Here is a 21,342-nt window from a genome sequence, read left to right as displayed (position 1 = left end):
TCAAATGTTTATAATTCATTCACAGCAAAAACATAGCAGTTACGAACCCGACTACTTCAATTAATTAGAAGTTCACTGAACAGTAGTACCTAATTAATGAAAGAGCCTGGTTCATACTTAGCAACGCCTGATTACATTAGTATATTGAATGGGTGGATGGATGTATGGGATGGATGGATGGTGGGCATGGAAGACTTTTCTAATAGCAAAGACAGAAGTCAACTCCTGTACACACCTATCACCTGTGCATTTTATGATGTAACATCACATTTAGCAACGGTAGAGACTCATTAGCTGTGGTATAATAGGATAATACACTGTGAGCAAATCAGTCATAGAAAATCGCTGCACTTCAGGGGATAAACATACGGTAATTGGATATCCTACAGCAGTGGTCCTCAACCTTTTCAGGCCACGGCCCCCAAAATAATCATATTTTAACTGAGGACCCCTCCCACCCTGATAAGGCAGAGTTGAGGCATTACATTTTGTATAACACGGTTCTATTTTGAAAATAGCAGATCTACATGCTCACAACGCCTCTCGTTGAGCATGGTGATCGTCTATTTTAAAATGATCGGTGTATTAAAAAGTCCTTAAATTGTCACTCAAAATGGGCAGACAACCTCTATACCAGGGGTCAGCAACCTTTTTGAAATGAAGTGCCACGTTATTATTTTCTAGAGTGTCAGTGTGCCATGTCAACATACATTTTAATGACAAATATTTTGTCATATTTTGATTGGCAGGACATTGTTATAACGATCATTAGACTCAGAGCAATAATCCACCTATCTCCCCGATTCCCTCCCCAGTCAGAGTTCAAGAGTTTTAATGAATGTAGAATTTTGTGCAAGATGTAATTAGCTAACTTCATTTAATTGACCATGTTTAAAAAAAGATTTGTTTTTAAAATAAAAATCCTCTCTCTCAAACTTATTCCAGTGTGCCAGTGATCACCCTCCCCTGTGCCAATGTTGGCACCCGTGCCTAAGGTTGCCTACCCCTGCTCTATACACTTAAACTTTATGTTGGTTTGTTTACTGTTGAGTGAGAAAACAATGTTGCACATTAAGTTAATCATCTGTGGACCCCCCAAAATAATTTGGGGACCCCCCTGGGGGTCCCGACCCACAGGTTGAGAACCACTGTGAACCACTGTCCTACGAGCAGAAAGCTACAGCGCACCAGTCAGCACTGATTGGTAGTTAGATAGCTAATTAACCACATGAACTCTAGCGTCTCTATTCTGGGGCAAACATTCGGCTAAAATAGCAGATCTACAACGCATCACAACACAAAGCATTGTGAGTGTGCAGATGGGCTATTTGATGTAGAGGAGATTTGGTGCAGAGGGATATTCAGTACCAGTGGACCTAGAACAGAGCCCTGGGAGACCCTGGTCATATTGGGTTTAAGTAGTTAAATATTAATTATATTAACAATTAGCGATGCATATATTAGCATTTCAATCTGTCTACGTATATTGAACCTTATCAGACATTATCTAGCCTATTAGCATGCTAGTGCTTCACCATAGAGAAGCATGTCGGAGTGGATGCCAGATTATTGCCATTCACTAGCTGAGCAGGAATTGATTGGGGATTTGATCTCTGCCAGCAGCAGCAAATCCTGATGCGCACGTGCACACACACACACACACAGTCACACACACACACACACACACACACACACACACACACACACACACACACACACACACACACACACACACACACACACACACACACACACACACACACACACACACACACACACACACGTGCGTGCACACACACATGCATATAGGATCAACGCGATTGGCAATGGCATTAGGAGTGAGAGGAAATAGGGGGATGAGAGAGGGCTTTAGGGTGGAGGAAAAATAGATGAGCAGCGAAGGTTTTTAATCTCCTTTATTTACACAGTTCCAGCAATGATGCAGCACAGAAAGACAGGCAGGTAGAGAGAGAAAGACAGGCAGGTATGGTTGGGGGGCCATCTGTCTTGGCCATACTGTATTTGGATTCTGTTAGTGTGGTATGTGGCCGATGTGGTCTCCATATATGGGCATTCCCATATGAAGTCCTGTTAGATATGGGCTTAATATTGATGACATCAGGGATATCCATATATGGGCATAAAAGGGATTCTGTTAGTGTGGTTACCCTGACATCACAGTGATTTCAGAGCGTGATGTCAGTGCGACAAACCCATATACCGTAAAAAAGCGTGCGTGGATGGAGACATGATGTGCCGTTTCTCATATTAAACTGCGACCTTCTGTTGCAATAATATATGCTATAAATGTGTAAGTTAAATAATATTTAAACATTTAAAAAATACAAGCTCTCAACGTTGTGAGCTACACAACATCGAGAGCTTGTAGATCTGCTTTTTCGGCTATTTTGTTATTTGTCGTAGGATGAAGTATAGACTACAGTATGGGGCTTAAGTGGTTACTGAAAATGCCCACGTCACGTATGCTGTATGTGTCTAGAATGTGTTCTATTATGGCTAACTGGCCATCGATTACTTCTTTTCATGTATTGTGATATTCTGAAGAATGCTTACGTGTACACCGAATACTGTTTCACGTGCGCGCGCAACACACACACACACACACACACACACACACACACACACACACACACACACACACACACACACACACACACACACACACACACACACACAGAGTTTAGTGGTCAATGTCAGTATGCTTGGCTGATGCTCAAGCCCTGTGGCAATCTTTAGACCTTAGCTTTCATTTGATACTCTCTGTCTCCCTCTCTCTCTCTCTCTCTCTCTCTCTCTCTCTCTCACACACACAAACACACACTCACACACACACACACACACACACACACACACACACACACACACACACACACACACACGTGCACGAACCTTTTGTCGCGTTTTCTCTCTATCGCAGTATATATGACACACAGTTTACGAGACACACGGTTTGTCAAACGTATCACGGCACCTCAGTCAGTCAGTCAGTGTGTCAGGAAGTATCATGTCAATCTCAGGTCTCTCACTTACTGTAATGATGGATTACATCTTATAAATGCCTGTCAGCTATAATTAATCTCTCTCTCTCTCTCCCCCCTCTCTGTCTGCCCGGCCTCTCCCCCCTTTCCCTTCCTCTATGATGTTGTCATCTTCTTCCTTACCTCTCATCGTTCTTGACCCCTCTCTCTCTCCCCATACCTTCTCTCTCTTTCTTTTATTTCCCCCTCCATTTGGTCCTTCCACCCTTCCTCTCTCTCCCTCCCGCCCTCTCTCTCCCTCCCTCTCTCCCTCTCTCTCAGGTGAGGATGATGATGATGATGAGTGTGGCGAGGAGAAGCTGCCTTCGTGCTTCGACTACGTGATGCACTTCCTCACGGTCTTCTGGAAGGTTCTGTTTGCCTTCGTGCCGCCCACAGACTACTGGAACGGCTGGGCCTGCTTCTGCGTCTCCATCGGCATGATCGGACTGCTCACCGCCTTCATAGGTACATATTATTTAACAAAAAAATATATACAAGCTCACAACGCATCACACTGTAGATAGTCTATTTTAGCTATTTCTGGTGCCATGCAGTTGTTCTCAACCTTTCTGGATCACTGCTCACTTGACAATTTTGAAAGGGTCCGACCCATTTTAACACTTGCTGCTGTTGACATGTCAGCTCGTCAATGAAAGGGTTAATACCATGACGCCGTTGACGGGTCAGCTCGTCACTCTTACTGTATATATACAGTAACACTGTTATGACTTACTGTATGTCTTGGCTGTCCATTCTGCATCGGCGATGTCCGCGATTTGTTTACAACGCACGCTGGCTGTGCACGTGAAGTGAAGCTCCTCCATTAGAAATCCATTGATCTTCCCATAAAGAGACTTCATTTACTCTAAACAATATATTTTGATCCCAAGGCTGGCATGTTTTGAGATAAATCTGCAATCGTGTGGTGGCCGGCATGACACTTTCATGTCAACACACTGTCGCGTGACTAGATGGGGTAAACGTTGAAGAAAAAAAGGGAAAAGAAATCGGCGCAAATTCCCGCCCAGCCCTTCAAAATAAGAGCGGTGGCCTATGGAGGAAGCGGTGCGGCAGGAAGGAAAATTCATCCCTTCAAAGTAAGGGGCAGCAAAGGTGTTAACAAGGCATCGGAATGCCGCTTGCATGCTCCAGAGCATGTTATTTTAAGGATCATTCAATCGAGTGTGTTGTAGCTGGGATCGACAAAAGTAGTGAAAATAGCTGTTCTACAAGCACACAACGGCTCACATCGTTCTTGTAGATCAGCTATTTTCACTATTTTAAATCATTTTCAAAATAATAACAGGAAGGTTTTGGGACCCAACAACAACGCGCTGCTATATGGCCTAACTGGGATAGGGTAAGCAGCTCAGTTATCCAGGAGGGACTTGGAACAGAGACGCTGCTCCTTTATGTGGAAAGGTGCCAGTTGAGGTGGATGGGGCGTCTATGACGAAGGCCTCCTGGGCTAGCCTGGCAGTGCCAGCCTCTTTCACACTGGAACCCCAGGCTACTCCTCCTGGGCACCTCCACTGGGAGGCCTGCTACTCCTCCTGGGCACCTCCACAGGGATGCCTGCCAGGGAGGCCCTGCTGGGAAGAGACCAACGTGGCAGAGCGAGCACCAGATGAGGGAATTATCTCCCAGTTAGAGTTAGTTAACCCATTCAGAACAGGTACACAGTATTGTGTATCATTATTTCATGCTTTAACTATTGAAAAATAGCAGATATACAAGCTCACAGCGAGCTTGTAGATCTGCTATTTTTGAAAAATCGTGAAAATTTGAATTTTGACCCGATTCTATAAGTGTCTTTTGAATCCTTCTAAGATTTTTTGAAAAACCTATGTTTCTATGTCAGCAATCTGGCCAGCCATCGTCAAAGAAAATGTCCTTTTCACATAACTGGAGCTCAGTTAGTCTGTTCTTGAGAGACTACTATGTCAGTGGTTCTCAAACCTTTTCATGTGGGACCCCCAAAATGATATTTATTTGGCCACGGACGCCCATCTCAAAATATCTAGTTCCAGCGACCCCCCCAGAAGCAAAATTTGAGTTACAAACGTTCGCTTTGAAAATACATATATTCAAAGATTTGCACACATTTTCATGACTTTTTCCAAAAATAGCAGATCTACAAGCTCGCAGCGCGGCACTCGGTGCCGCGCTGTGAGCTTGTATATCTGCTATTTTTCACTGGTTAAAGCATTCAAATGGGTTAATGTGGCCCGGGAAAGGGAAGTCTGGGATTTCTCTGCTGGAACTGTTGCCTCCGCTAAGCCGTCTCCGGATAAGCGGTAGAATATGGATGGTTCGAGGATACCACCTGGGTTTTCTCTTTTCACATTAGTATCTCATCCCTATGACGTCGTACACAGTAGTGTTTTAACTCTGAGAATTTACAAATCTATTTGGTTCCATTTGTACGCGCTCAGAGTTACAAATGGATATATGAACAGTGTTTACTGTGTAACTAATCCAATCCAACTAATTCTTAAAACGGGGAGAATGAACAACAATAGACTTTGCTTCAAATCTTTGCTAATTTGAAACATGTCATCACCTGGAGTCACAATGCTATAGCATATGTATCATCTGCTCAGGTTTTGCGGTTCTCGTGGCTTTTCCCTTGGAATCACTTCCCTGCAACAAATTTGTGTTTTAATGACAATGATGGATGATGGAGAATGATGGATTACTTACTGCAGGGGTCTACAACGTTTTCAGGCCAAGGACCCTTAGTTGAGAGAGAGATGAAGCAGGGACCCCCACAACCTTTTCAAAGAATAGTTTCATTGTTTGACAGCACAATCATCAGTGTATTTTGGATTCATGTCAATTTTGTTTTCAGATATTTAACCACTTGAATACTTTGTCTGCTCTTTTTCCCCTCTACACCAAACCTCTTTGCCGAAAATAGCCGATCTACAAGCTTGTAGATCGGCTATTTTCTGCTAAAGTTCTCAGAATATGGACACTAGGGTTCAAGTGGTATCATATATATCACTCAAATATTTGGACGACTCCCTGTAGTAACTCTGATGAGCACCTATGGGTCCCGGACCCCCTGTTGAAGACCCTTGACTTAATGTACAGTATATGGATCCAGATACACCAGTGACCAGTACACCTCTGTAATCTGGATGCTTTTTTAACATTTTGTCTGTGATAAAAAATGAATGAGGCCTTGTGTCCATATTTGTTTGTCCTTAAATATGTGTAATAATGTTGTTATTGTTGTCATTACAGGGGACCTGGCCTCTCATTTTGGCTGCACCGTGGGTCTCAAAGACTCAGTCACTGCAGTTGTTTTTGTCGCATTAGGAACCTCTGTGCCAGGTGAGTGACTTGGTGTGTGTGTGTGTGTGTGTGTGTGTGTGTGTGTGTGTGTGTGTGTGTGTGTGTGTGTGTGTGTGTGTGTGTGTGTGTGTGTGTGTGTGTGTGTGTGTGTGTGTGTGTGTGTGTGTGTGTGTGTGTGTGTGTGTGTGTGTGTGTGTCTGTCAAATGCGTGTATATGTAAAGTCTTAACAATCTGTTCTGCTCCCTTCATTTAAGGGCACACACACACAGGACAGTTGTGTTTTTTTCGTTTGCTGGATTAAGTGTGCAAGGCTGTGCGGAATCTACACTTCAGATCCGAATCATAAAGGGTCATAAAAGGAATCAATGAGTTTTTACCGCATGCGACAAGACGCACAAATCGAACTGGGTTAGATCGGGAAAAAAAACGCACTTCCGCAGCCACCAACCGCATGGCAAATTCGGAGCCGGCTTGCATAAGGTCATAAAGAATCAGTTTTCTTTTAAAAAAATGAAATTGTCCGTTTTTTCTGTGCGAAAAAAATGCGTCTGTGTGCAAAGCCCTTTACTGCTGTCTAATTCTGCCTTTAGTCTACGCTAGTTCATCGTTATGAGCTTTGATAAGCGTCCCCAGGGAGTCGTATTAAACCGACAAATAAGAGTTTTGTTACACAGTGAAAACCATCAAGAGTGACATTTTAAATACAGGTCTGATTTTTTTTATTTTATGGCTCACTTGGTACTTCCAGTAGATATTAAAAGTTTATGTATCAAAGATGTGGTCCCAAGATATTTAAAGCGTATAATATTATTTCGTTTATGGCTCCTGGACCGGTACGGTACCCAATTGCTATGAGTTCTGAATCCAGCCGTTTGAGTTCATGCAGTCTCATTGGCCAACTGCCCTCCTAGATACTTAAAGGGGAAGACCACCCATTTTCAATATTGAACTATGTCATTAATATGACTTAGAGGAGTTGTGTGGAAATAAAAAAAAGGTTCCCCCCTTTCTGTGTTGCCTAGAACTGGAGGATTGATTTTGGGGTTTGTATTGTAAATTACAATGGTGTGATGTCATCAAGTTGTACTTTACAATACAAACCCCAAAATCAATCCTCCAGTTCTAGGCAACACAGAAGGGGGGGGACTTCCCCTTTCATCACACCAAACTATATCTAAACCTAACTATCTCTAACTTATGTCTAAACACTACTACTTAAACGTAACCATTTGTAACCTAATTCTCAGTTCAGGAGCCACAGGCTTTTCTGTATTGTTGTGACCTTAGGTCGCAGTTTACTATGAAAACCGGCAGATCCTGTCCGTCATTCAGTCGGTCCGTAACACCTCAATGTCTATACAGTAGCTGACCTGTTCTGACATCACATAGTTGACTGTCAAAACTGCTGACTGTCATCACCTGGATAACCATATATGAAGATCACGACACTGACCTCATCAAACCCTGGATACATGGAGAAGACTGGATCATCACCTAGATCTTCATATATGGAACTAACCTCTAAATCTAATTCCCAGATGATGCCTGTTAGGGCAACCACACTAATATAACCCCTTTTATGCCAATCAATATTAAGCCCATATCTGGGAATTCCCATAAGAATTCCTTTTATGCCCATCAATATTAGGCCCATATCTGAGAATGCCCATACAGTATATGGACATATTGTGTCAGTCTAACCAGTGTGGTTGTGTGAAATGAGTCACATTTGCAAATGTATTCCGTCCTTGTCCCTTTAATGGCCATATATGAAGATCCCTGATGTCATCAATAATAAGCCCATATCTGGGAATGCCCATATATTAATCCCATATTAGGCAATATATGGACGCTCCATATATGGCCAAGACAGAATTCATTTGCAAATCAAGACTGCAGACTATCATCACCTGGATCTCCATATATGAAGATCACAACAATGACCTCATCAAACCCTGGATATCCATACATGGAGACGATCATCACCTAGATCTCCATAATGTATGGAGCTGGTCAATACCACTACATCTCTCACAGACTCCATATGGATATAGCTGACCTGTTCTGACATCACAGTGATGACTCGACCAGCTCAGCAGAAGGGTATACATGCCAAAGCGCCCATGCGCACGCGCCCATGTGCAAGGGCGAGGTCGCTTCTTGCCCTTAGGGCATCTTACTGGTATTATTATTGTGGTTGCTATATCTAGGCAACCAGACTATTGTTCTTGTCCAACGCTGGTAAACAGGAAACGCTGCCCTATGTTAGAATGGAAACGGTGGCCAGGAATAAGGTGAATAGACTAGTATAAGTAGTCCCAGGCTTCCAGGAGGTGACATACCAGTTTCCTGTTCCTGTTCAATTTCCCATAGCTTTGTTTCATTGGCTCTACAGCAGATTTGAACCTGCTAACACATAGGAAGGGGCTACTCTGGTTTCTGGTTCAATTCTGCTGGCCGAGCCAATCAAAAGAAGCTACAGGGATGTGGGTTTACTTCTGGAAAACCAGGGCTACAGGCCTACAGTTATGCAATAAGAGCCTATTGATGCAAGAGAACCCCACCCATCTGTTATTCCAAGTCTCTCTCTCTCTTTCTCTCTCTCTCTCTCTGAAATAGATATGCTTTACAATAAATGAAATATGCACAATGATAATGTTACTCTTAAGGCCCCCTGCCTGTCTGGGACCACACACACCTCCTCCTGGCATAGTTTCAGATCCAGACAGTTCATTTATCTCTGAGAGTGCACGAATGGACCCAGAAAAGCGTCCATTTGTGCACTATCAGAGATAAATTGTCTCGTCCTGTACCTCCTCTATGTTGTTCCCCCCTCTCAGCGTAACGGGCCGCCTGTCCTGATAGATTAACATTAGCGAGGGGGACAAGAAGACACTATAGCCCATCCTGTCTCTAAAAATAAAAAAAACAACACTTGCGGTTATTCACTAATGTAATTTGACCTGCGCGTCTGCTCCTACGCAACGAAAAGCCTCAGCGTTGGTTTAACTCTGAGAATAGAACGATAGGACCCGAATGGACCCGTAAAGGTTTTAAATAATACCGTGGGGTTTCACAGCGTGCGTGACGTGTTCGCTGGCTAGGAGGAGGCAGACAGCGGTGTTTCATCATCCTCTCCACATGAACGATAGCGGTGCGACCGCGCGCTCTAAAAACCCAGAGCGTTTGTTTAACTGCACATGAACCCGCACGGGTCTCGGAGTTGAAACGAACACTCAGTTTTTTTACTGTGCCGGCATGCTGAGTACATTTTAACCTTGGCCTGTCCACTTGTGCATAATCACACTTCACACTCAGGCCTTGCAGCATGCACAAATGCTTACACACACACACACACACACACACACACACACACACACACACACACACACACACACACACACACACACATGTAGATGTGGCGTACTCACAAACACACATACTGTACTGTATACACAAACATGAACACTTTAATACGGACGTACAACATTGTGTGAACATGAACACACACACACACACACACACACACACACACACACACACACACACACACACACACACACACACACACACACACACACACACACACACAGTTAAATATTATGGACTGGACACACACATACCCACATATTTTATATTTGTGTATGCATGCACATGTCATTGTTAACGGTGACATTGACTTATGCACTGCACACGCAAGCACATGTTCATGTGTTATTTGCATGGAGTCATTTTTCATGTCAAGCTCAGGAATGCCCTGTTTCTCTCTCTCTCTCTCTCTCTCTCTCTCTCTCTCTCTCTCTCTCTCTCTCTCTCTCTCTCTCTCTCTCTCTCTCTCTCTCACACACACACACACACACACACACACACACACACACACACACACACACACACACACACACACACACACACACACACACACCACACACACACACACACTGATCACAGTTAATAAACCTACTTTGCTCTGTGGCACTGCTATTAACCTAATTCATCATAGTTAGCCAGGGGCACACAAACAAACGCACGCACGCACGCACGCACGCACGCACGCACGCGCACATACACACACACACACACACACACACACACACCTCAACCTTTTCAGGCTGTGACCCCCAAAATAATCATATTTGAACTGGGGACCCCTCATCCTGCACAAACACTTGGAATTGTAGGAGTTGGCATTACATTTAGTTTGACTCAATCTATACCATTGTGAAAATAGCCGATCTACATGCTCACAACGCCTCGCGTTGCGAGGCGTTGTGAGCATGTAGATCTGCTATTTTCACAATTTCTGCCTCTAATATTTGACAATTTGACTAATGTTTGACCAGAGGTACTAAAAAGGTCTTTAAAGTCCTTAAAGTGTCACTTTAGATACCTTCTATACACTTATACTGTATGTTGGTCTGTTTACTGTTTACTTTATAATGTTAACATTTAGCTATAACATCTGGGGATCCCCCAAAATAACCCCACTGGGGGTCCCGACCCACAGGTTGAGAACCACTGTCCTATGTGAAGTTGATCGGATCAGCGGATCTCTCTTTATGGAGATCCCTGATGTCATCAGTATGACATCATAGGCGGGCCTCTCTGTACAATGATAATGGGTACTGCGCTGAAGAATTCACAATGGGTACAGGGAGTAGTCTGACAATGGGTTGCATAACGGAGTGTTTCGAACGGGCAATTGTTCATGCAATGACAAAAAGGTGTCCCAGAGGACTTTCAGAGAGGGTGTCCTGGGCTGTCTAACAGGTGTAACATGCCTGTGGAAAAGGATATGGTCAAAGACGCCTTAACGCAACATTGCGTACTCTGATTGGTTAGGAAGACAAAGTAAGTGCGGTGCACCATTATCATACTGATCTCTGTCGCTGCACTAGTGACTCCTACAGGTTGTTCAGACGCTTGTTCAGCGAGTGTGTAACTATAGGTCAGATGTTTCTCCCAATGACACTACTCACTGCCGGTTGAAAAGCAGTGAGTTAATGTGTATTAGAGCAGTTGTTCTCAACCTTTTCAGGCCGCGACCCCCAAAATAATCATATTTTAACTGGGGACCCAGTAATTTGACATTTTAAAGGTATTAAATGGTTCTTAAATTGTCACTTTAGAAATGTGCATATACCCTCTAGACACTTAAACGTTGGTTGGTTTGTTTACTGTTGAGTGAGAACACAATGTTGCACATTAAGTTAATCATCTGGGGACCCCCCCAAAATAAATTCCCACAGGTTGAGAACCACTGTATTAGAGGAGACATGTGGTCGTCTACACCCTCCCACAGATCAGCTGTAGGGGTTAGCAGGGACTGTACACACGTGAAGGGGAAATTGAGTTGGCATAACAGCTAAATTGGGAGAAAGATGGAAAAAAAGAAAAGCGAAATGGTGCCAGAGCCAGCCTGTGCTCTGGTCTGTCATCTGGCTCAGCCTGACACCAGGCTGAATGCCCAACTCTGCGTCTCTATTCATCCCCATCCGCTCCTTCAATTCTAGCCAACTGTCGCTCTCTCCTTCAGTGCTCCTTTCCGTTGCCTCACACACGTCTCTTCTTTTGGTGCTTTGCATTGTTATGTGTGAAGACGTGTAAATATCTCATAATGACAAATGTTGGTACAGTCGGTTTACATGAAATTGAAACCTGAAACCGACTCAACTCTGGGTAATGCACTTTTTAACACAACGGCCGCCAAGGTTTCTAACATTTCTAGCTGTTGCTGCTGCCGCCGTTCACTTATACGCTTTATTTTGAAGAGCCTCGGAGGCTTTGTGCGTGTGCACGTGAGTGTCCACTGACGATTGAGGAAGATAATCCATTTGTTTACAAACGCTCGCGAAACTAAAATCCAAACCCGGGCCGACCATCGCGGTAAAGTGTCGCCGTGAAAACAGGCAGATCTCTGCTTCCCTGGCGTTCTTTGCACCTTATTCAGAGATAAAGCCCTTTTTATGTTTCAGCATAGAATAGAAATCAATGCAGCCTAGATCCTCCATTTTGTTTCTGTGGACCAGGGTCTTTCACAGACAACACAACATGCGCGCAGCTGCACGCTGCACAGTTAACCCTTTGTCTCGTCCTGAACGAGACAACTGATTTTTGGCACAGCGACCTCCAGTGGCCGTATCTCGTTACTGAACGAGTTTGGCTCCATGGGTGTTAATGGGCGGTTTATTGATCTTTTATCGTAAGAGCAATAAAGCTTGCGATCTCCAGACACAAATTATACCTTGCAGGTATTGACACCTTATTGTCAGAATGAGCCCCCAATGAGCTCTTATTTACACAAACTACAACAATACAACAAGTAGTTTCTCTGCTAGAACCTCCAGTGATCTGGGGCATCCAGTCTTCTCAGTTATGGGACTTCCTTGCCCTAACTTCTATCCTATACCAGGGGTCTTCAACGTTTTCAGGCCAAGGACCCCTTAGTTGAGAGAGAGATGAAGCAGGGACCCCCACAACCTTTTCACTGATTCCATATAGTTTAATCATTTTGACTGCACATTCGTCAGTGTATTTTGGATTCTTGTCAATTTGTGTTTTCAGATATTTAAATTTTAACCACTTGAACTGTCAATACTTAAAGTTGACCTTTCACTATGTACTCTCGTTTTCCCCTCTACACCAACCAAACCTCTTAGTCGAAAATAGCCGATCTACAAGCTCGTAGAGCTTGTAGATCGGCTATTTTTGTCTAAAGTTCTCAGAATAAGGACACTAGGGTTCAAGAAGTTAATATAAAAAAGGAGAAAAAAGTTTCTATCACACAAAGATTTGGAGGACCCCCTGTAGTAACTCTGAGGACCCCCTGTTGAAGACCCCTGTCCTTTGCCAAGTACCCACCAGCAAAATGGTTTTGTTTAGTTTAGAGATGGTTAGGGTTTGGGCCATGGTCAGTGTTAGGGTTTGCGATCCTACCGAAGGAGTCTGGATTCATATTAGCGCGTAAAAAAAGTCCTTACCTGGGATGCCTTTGGGCAAAAAGTTCCTTCTGGAGCCTTCTCGCTGTCTTCTCACTGGTTCAATTGCAGCCGATAGTATCGCTTTAAAGGCTTGCTGTGCTCTTCTGGTCTTTGGTATGGCGTGGCTCAGATTAGATTTCGCTACAGAGGAAGGAGATTCACAGGAAATGGATTGAAAGCTGATTGAAAGCACAGAGGAAGTACCGCTCGCGGCCAACTAGACTGTGTCAAACTTGCAAACTTATAGTATCGCCTAAAGTAGCATTGTGATTGCCAGACAGCATGCATTATAATGTCCAAGCAACGTAGAGTCCATTTAGCTGAGAATCCTTTTGAAAATATTGCTATGTGCGCATTTAGATGATGTTTTTTTTGTGCGACCCTAAAATGCTATTTAAATACGTCCTTTCAGGTTACGAAACAAGAAATGACGCCTTTGAGAGATTCTCATATTCTGCAGTTCCCTTTATGCATGAACTCAAAGTGAACCAAATTACGCCCACCATCTTATACAGTACATACTCCATTATGAGAGACGGAGATAACGGAGGGATGAGAAAGGATAGGTGGGCAACGAAAAGAAAGGAGGGGTGAGGGAGGGAGGGAGAGAAAGGAGGAGTGAGAAAGGGGTAAAACGTAGGAGTAATGAATGGAGAGAGAGACGGAACAGGGAATGCTGAGAGACGGAAACAAAAATGAGGGAGTGAGGCCAAAAGAAAGAGTGGGGGGGGGGGGGGGTGGAAGGAAGAAGAGTGAAGGACAAAGAGAAAGGAAAGGAGCAGGACAGAGGAAGTGGAGGTAACGAGAGAGAGAGAGAGAGAGAGAGAGAGAGAGAGGTGGATGGAGTGATAGAAAAAAGTGGGCTGAGGGAAGGTGGAGAGCAGGCACGTCCACACATAGACATTAAAGGGGGCTTGAGCCCCTGCCCTTTTATCCGTTTGTAAAAAGTGTCCTCTCCAGACCATGAATGCAGTTTTTACTATGGTGAAAGAAATGCAAATGCCCTCTTTCCATGCCATACCTGAAGGCAGCATTCAAGAGAATTGCCTTTGTTGAAACTCTCCTAACTTGAATGCAGCATCTTATGGTGAAATAATTGCCCTCTCCGTGTAGAAATCCTTGCGGTTAGCACCACAACTCCAGTATTCACTTGATTATGCTTAATTCAGTGTGGTATCAAGCACCGAAAATAGCCAACCTGCAAGCTACAACGCTGCGACGCGTTTCGAGGTCTGCTATTTTCGATAACCATAATATTTCCATATATTTCAGCCCCTGCCTTTCAGTCTCTGCACGTCCCTGGTGGAGAGATGTGTGCGAGCAGAGGAGGGGCAGATTAAACTATATAATGCTTGTTCTGAAAGACACACTGGTCTTTCCAGTATAGCGTCATGCTCCAGTAAAACTCTTCTCCTCGCCCACCACCAAAGTGAAATGAGGACACAAGCACAGCAGGAGCCATTATGGCTCGCTACAGGTGTACAACAACTGGGATCTACAGAGGAAATTACTGGGTGATATAAAGACAGCACTGATGCATATCAGTGGTGGAAAAAGTACTCAGGCCGGGAACACATGTTTGTGTAGTACAGTACATGTACAGTATGTAGCAACATATTAGTTTGTGTCACTTTTGAATAATTTTTTTTTTTTTTTTCAGGCTTTAGAAGGCATTTTTAGAATCGGCCTCAGGCCTAAATGAGTTAAGTAAATGTACTTAGTTACTTGACACCACTGATGCATACATACTGTAGTACAAATTAGCATGCAGATTGAAAGATAGATGTGGCAAACAGACAGATGGCTAGGCAACTACAGACAGACAGACTCGGAGACAGACAGGTGAACGGACGGATGGAGAGATACAGTATATATACTGTATAGAGAGAGAGAGAGAGCCTGGTGGAGTGGCAGATTGACAAGGAGGAATGGCAGTGACATACAGTACTACATCCCTTCAGGGAGACGCTTTTCACCTGCAGACTAGCTGCTGACTGCGACCTGCATCATGACCACACACACACGCACGCACGCACGCACGCACATAAATACACTCACAAACATAAATACACCCACACACATTCTGTCAGATGCCAGCCACATCTATAGACCTACTCATGCATACACATACAGTATGTACCACTGATACACACATAGCTGCTTGTCAGAGACGCACACACACACGCACGCACGCACACACGCACACAAACAAATGCTGGCAGATTTGACATCGTTCATCCTCTGTCTAGAAAGAGCTCTCACACACATGCATGCACACACACTGTATTTGAAGTTATTGGCATGGTTCATTTCTCTCTCTTCTCTCTCTCTCTTTTCTCTCTCTCTCTCTCTCTCATCCTCCTCCTCGTCTTCTCCTCCTCTGTCCTCATGCTCTTGTCCATTGCCAGTTTGGCAGGGACCAAAGCATTATGCCTACTTCTGTCAATTTATTTTTCTTTCACTTGCATGTGGACGGACACACACACACACACACACACACACACACACACACACACACACACACACACACACACACACACACACACACACACACACACACACACACACACACACACACACACACTTTCTCTCAGACTTTTCTTTTTTGTCCTTCACTGGCAATCGTACCGGCGATGAAAGGCCGGGGATGAGGCTCATTAGAGAAGAAAGGTGCTCTCTCTTTCAACCCTGACGGTCTAAGTGGAAGAAACAAAGCTGGAAATGGAGAGAAAGGGAGAGGGGGAGGGAGAAGGAGAGAGAGAGAGAGAGGTGTATGCCAACTGAAAGTGGTTCTAGCCATTAAGCGGTGTGCCCTATACTGTCTCTAAGCTTTCTGCAAAAGCTGCATTGGTAAACCTGGCACGGTCACAGGTCCTCATAGCTGTCAAAATGGGGAAGAGTGGAGCAACTGTAGTTTCAATGTCAAAGGAACCAGAGTGGATGCAGTGTTGTTGTTTTACAGTGTGGCTCTGCTCCTCCAAGACATTTAACATTAACAAGATCAGCGCCGGTCGACTTTGAGGTCGACTATGTCACTATGGACTTCCCTGCCAAGCGACTTTAATCGACTTTTATATAAAAGCATTGTTTAAGCTTTTATTTGGGTTAATAGACGGAGCGAAATGGTTAGCTTACCTTCGGCTAGTAACAACACGTAAACCGTGAAAAAAAAGGATACGATTATGACGTCACTGCTAAACCAGGCCTTCCTGTTTACATTAGCTTCTGCTAGCCGCTAGGCTCAATGCAAACCATCCGACCCTTACGCAGCTTCACTAGGTCGGATTTTGATTCGGAACCTTTCTGTGTGGCGTCTGTATACATTCCGGTGCCCATACCGATGGTGGTTTTAGACGATCAAGCACGAATTGAACAGGATTGAGCTCAGATGGCGGCCCGCCGGAGCTCCCATTGTGAGTCAATTGAGCAACGTCACTTTCCCATCCTTCAAACATGATTTTAACATGGCTTCTTCTAAGGTCTATGGTTTTAGTGTTACGATGGCTCACTCTAGTGGTCATTTTGTGGTATGGTATATCATCATGTCTTTGAAAACAATGTAATTAGACCCCATCATGATGATAAAATATAGCTATTTCCTGGCGTTATTAGCGCAAATTCATATTTTAATTTGGCTGGCAATTTGTACAAAAATGGCAAATCTATATATACCGGTATATATATTTTTTTTGGCAAAAGAAGTGACATTTGTGTGTGTGTTTGCGCGCATGTTTGTGTGTGCTTGTGTGCGTGCGTTAGGGATGGGACGATACGCGATATTATAGTTTATCATGATAAAAAACACTCACGATAATCGTATCGTGGAGATTTAATTCATCGTGATATCGTCCTCCGTTAGGCACTGGGATCAATTCACCTTTTATTTGATGAGTTGCATATCCGGTACCACTTAAACCCTCTATAATTGGTAAACGATACTTATAATATATGTACTTGATACTGTCTTTTTTTCACTCTCTATCAAATGTCTTTGCCAAAAAATAGCCGATCTACAAGCTCACAACGCGTCTGCTATTTTTTGTCAAATGTTCCACCCCAGGATAATGGATTTTGATTATCGCGATAATATCGTAAATCGTGATTTCTTTTGTCATAATAATCGTGATATGAAATTGTCATATCGTCCCATCCCTAGTGTGCGTGCGTGCATCCGTGCATGCGTGCGTGTTTATGTGTGTGCGTGTGCACGCCATCTTTCACTCAGTCTGAGAGTTTATGAATCTGGATGGGGATCAGTTCAGTGCTGTTTCTGGCTGTGAAGGCATTAATGGTTATTGATTGTAATTAGAATGTGTCCCGTCTAATTGGCTAGATTCTAGATTGCACAGCACTTTGTTTTCATTGTTAAGTAGTTACTAGTTGGTTAGTTCCCTGTAGTGTTAATTATGAGAGCCAATTGAGATTTACTGTTGCAATTTGAGTCTATTGACTTAAATGCACATTAGCTTCAGTCACATTTCAGTCCGTTGATAATGCATTTGCTATTGTCTAACAATTTGGATCTTTAAAATCCAAATTGATTGCACTGACCTTTCATCAAGTTGATTGCAGATGTTGTAGAGCAGCCTTTTTTATACAATGCATAACAAATAATAGCTGAAAAACAAAGCTAGGGCTTTTTGTGTCTTTGTAAAATCGTACAAATGTAGTATTTGCAGACTGTTAACCAGCAAGACACCTAAGGGCGAAAAGCAACCGCAGGACGGAATTCGCACAGGACGGAATTCATTTGCAAGTGTGATTCGAGTTGCGGTTGGTTGGTTGTTTAAGTTGGACAAAATGTGGACAAAATATTTCCTCAAATATCGATATGACTGACATCATAGATGTCTTATGTTATAGACCACATGAGACTCACACAATATGTCCATATATGGGCACTCCAAGCTATGGGCTTAACAATAATCTGATTGACATCAGGGATCTCCATATACGTGCATACAAGGGACAAGGACGGAATGTGATGTCACAATGTGATGTCACAACAATGTGATGTCAATAGACATTGAGACCGTACCCTCTGACAGGCATTACTGACAATATGTGACAGTTTTCATAGTTAACTGTGATAAACTTTAACCCCACCCCTCTCTGTCTCCTCCTCTCTCTCTGTCCAACCAGATACGTTTGCCAGTAAGGTGGCAGCCATCCAGGACCAGTACGCCGACGCCTCCATCGGAAACGTGACGGGCTCCAACGCGGTCAACGTCTTCCTCGGCATCGGGGTCAGTCGTCTGGCACACTCGCACTCTATTGGTCGGCTCACATTCACAAGATCAGGAAGTTGTAACTCAAGCGGAAAGTTCGGGAAGTCCTCAAATTCAAAGACCAGGGAGCGTAAACCTCCCATTATCGCTAATGGGATATTTGGCTAGCGTACGAAAAGGCATAAAGACACTATAAATAATCCTAATATTAGAATACAAACATAAAGGTGCATGAAAGATGGCATTGGTCCAGCTCCTAAGTACGTTTTTGGACGCTGCAACCAAAGACGGTCAAGCATCAACAGTAATGGTGGCTTCTGGTATTATTAAGAATAGCAGTACAGTAGTTGGGGTTGTGGTAATGCAGTAGTATGGTGGCATTAGCAGCGGAACTTTGTTTCAGACACGAAAGGTCCATACAAAAACAGACAATAACAACACAGAGATTGAATACCAAACTGATTTCACTCCATAAAGCCCAGATCAGTTACAAACATAGAAACATACTCCCCACATAAATCTACACAGTTTTTTTACTGTAAAAAACTGCAGCAGTTGTGTCACGCTGTCACACTGCCTGCTGTTACACTTGCCTGTCACACTGCCTGTAATGCTTGCCTGTAAAGCCACACGCACACGCACACACACACGCACACACACACACACACGCACACACACGCACACACACACACACACACACACACACACACACACACACACACACACACACACTGTCTGCAGAGTTTATTTCCATGATTCAGAGAGACCATTGATTATTAAACCCCCTTAACTCATTCAATGCCATTTCAAAATGGCCGCCAAGTACCAGGATGCCATTCCATGTCATTTTTAGTGCACGGATCCCTGCACGGCCATGCCTAGATCGTGCACCATGTGTGTGCACGCTGTTCACAGCTTTCAAACAGTCCGTTCAAAAGATGTGATTGGTATGGGGGTTAAACATACAATTTCGCGATTGCGATCATGCCTACTACATTTTTAGAGGTCCAATTTTTTTTTTTTTTTTTTTTTTTTTTTTCAAAATAGCTGCCAACTCGGGAAACTCGGGCCATGGCAGCCTGAGACTACTGTAATAACTCGGGAAACTCGGGAGGGGGCAGCAAATGATTTAATAGTGCATGCTTTTGCCTTGCATGTGCCCAGGTCTCACTGCAGCGGTCCGCTGTCTCACTGATTGACAGGGCACTGCTGCTAGTCTCTGTGTATGTGTGTGTGTGTGTGTGTTTGTGTGTGTACATTGCCAGATTTACACTGACTATTTTTGTAAGTCTGTTGTTTCCCCGCGCCCTGCGGTCGCTTCTCCCCCTTAAGGCTTCTTACTTGTATTAGTAAGTTGTACTGTAAGTGGTTCAACACTGGTTCTAGTATCATTATTATAACAGTGTTTGTTTTCACCTTCTCTCTCTCCCGGGGTCCTCCCGAACCAACCAGTTGGCGTGGTCCATCGCCGCCATCTACCACAACAGCAAGGGCGAGGACTTCGAGGTGGACCCGGGAACGCTGGCCTTCTCCGTCACGCTCTTCACCATCTTCGCCTTCATCTGCGTGGGCGTGCTGATGTACCGGCGGCGCCCCGAGATCGGCGGGGAGCTGGGCGGCCCGCGGACCCCCAAGATCCTGACCTGCATGCTGTTCTTCAGCCTGTGGCTCATATACATCCTCTTCTCCTCGCTGGAGGCCTACTGCCACGTCAGGGGCTTCTAAAGAACAGACAGCAAGAAGGAATAGAAGGAAAGCAGGAGGGAGCCGGGGTGAGTGGGTGTGAAAAGGATAGATGTACAGATGGATGGTGATGAGATGGGCGGGGGACAGGGAGGGGAGAAGGATGGTTGTGGTGGCCTGGGCGGGTGGATGAGAGGATGGGGGAGCCGGAGAGGATGGAGAGAGAGGAGAAAGGGGGAAAGAGGTGAGCCGGGGGCGGAGTTGGTCGGAAAGGATGCATGAGATTGGAGACATAGACCGATGGTGAGGGAGGGAAGGAAGGAGAGAAGGAGGATAGATATTAGATAAATGGTTGGATGAGGAGATGGTTGGTTTGTTTGATGGATGCATTAATTGATAGGAGAGAGAGAGAGACAGAAGAACGGACGGATGCATGCATGAGTTAGGTAAGGATGGAGGGTTGGGTGGATGGACAGATGGGGGAGGAGGGGCAGATGTATCGATGAAGGGACGTGGGAATACATCCTCGCTCTCCTCCTACATGACCGGCCACCGAGCGATGACCAGATGTTGACCAGACGAAGAGAGAAGCGTACGAAGTGACGGAGCATGAAAAGACGTCAGAAACAGATGAAGAGAGAAGGCAGCGGGAGGCAGCTGGACAGAGCTCTGCTCCACACACACCCCTCTGAGGCTGGAGAGAAAACTATCCGTGTTCATTTATCCCTCTTGACACCCCCGTCGGCCAAATCAAATCTCTGGAAACGCCTGTTTGAAATACACCCTGAACTCTGGAGTCAAACACCCTCTCACTCACTCACCGACTCACTCTCTCACACACGCACACACGCACACACGCACACACACACACACACACACACACACACACACACACACACACACACACACACACACACACACACACACACACACACACACACACACACACACACACACACACACACACACAAACAATCCTTATCTACACATGAAGAAAATAAACTCACAATTCTTTTTTCGTTGGACCAAATGAAGATCGCCCTATTGGGTTGAACATGAGACTCCCTGCCCTATAGCTCCCAATGTCTCCCTATCTGCTCAATTTCTGCCCA

At 44.4% G+C, this 21,342-nt stretch overlaps 1 protein-coding gene across 1 annotated transcript in view; it reads left to right on the top strand.

The window, feature by feature from the left end:
- Positions 1 to 20,324, top strand: part of slc8a1b (solute carrier family 8 member 1b) — a 222,736-nt gene extending 202,412 nt beyond the window's left edge. Inside the window, exons 8-11 of the mRNA XM_080740980.1 lie at positions 3,321 to 3,506; positions 6,291 to 6,380; positions 18,462 to 18,565; positions 20,000 to 20,324. Of these exons, the coding sequence (XP_080597106.1) occupies positions 3,321 to 3,506; positions 6,291 to 6,380; positions 18,462 to 18,565; positions 20,000 to 20,272 (653 nt within the window). The 3' untranslated portion in view covers positions 20,273 to 20,324. The remainder of the gene's footprint in view (positions 1 to 3,320; positions 3,507 to 6,290; positions 6,381 to 18,461; positions 18,566 to 19,999) is intronic.
- The last annotated feature ends 1,018 nt before the right edge of the window (positions 20,325 to 21,342 follow it).

Source organism: Nannobrachium achirus (genome assembly GCF_963921795.1).
Source record: "Nannobrachium achirus genome assembly, chromosome: 13".
Lineage (NCBI taxonomy): Eukaryota > Metazoa > Chordata > Actinopteri > Myctophiformes > Myctophidae > Nannobrachium > Nannobrachium achirus.
This window is presented reverse-complemented; position numbering and strand designations above follow the sequence as displayed.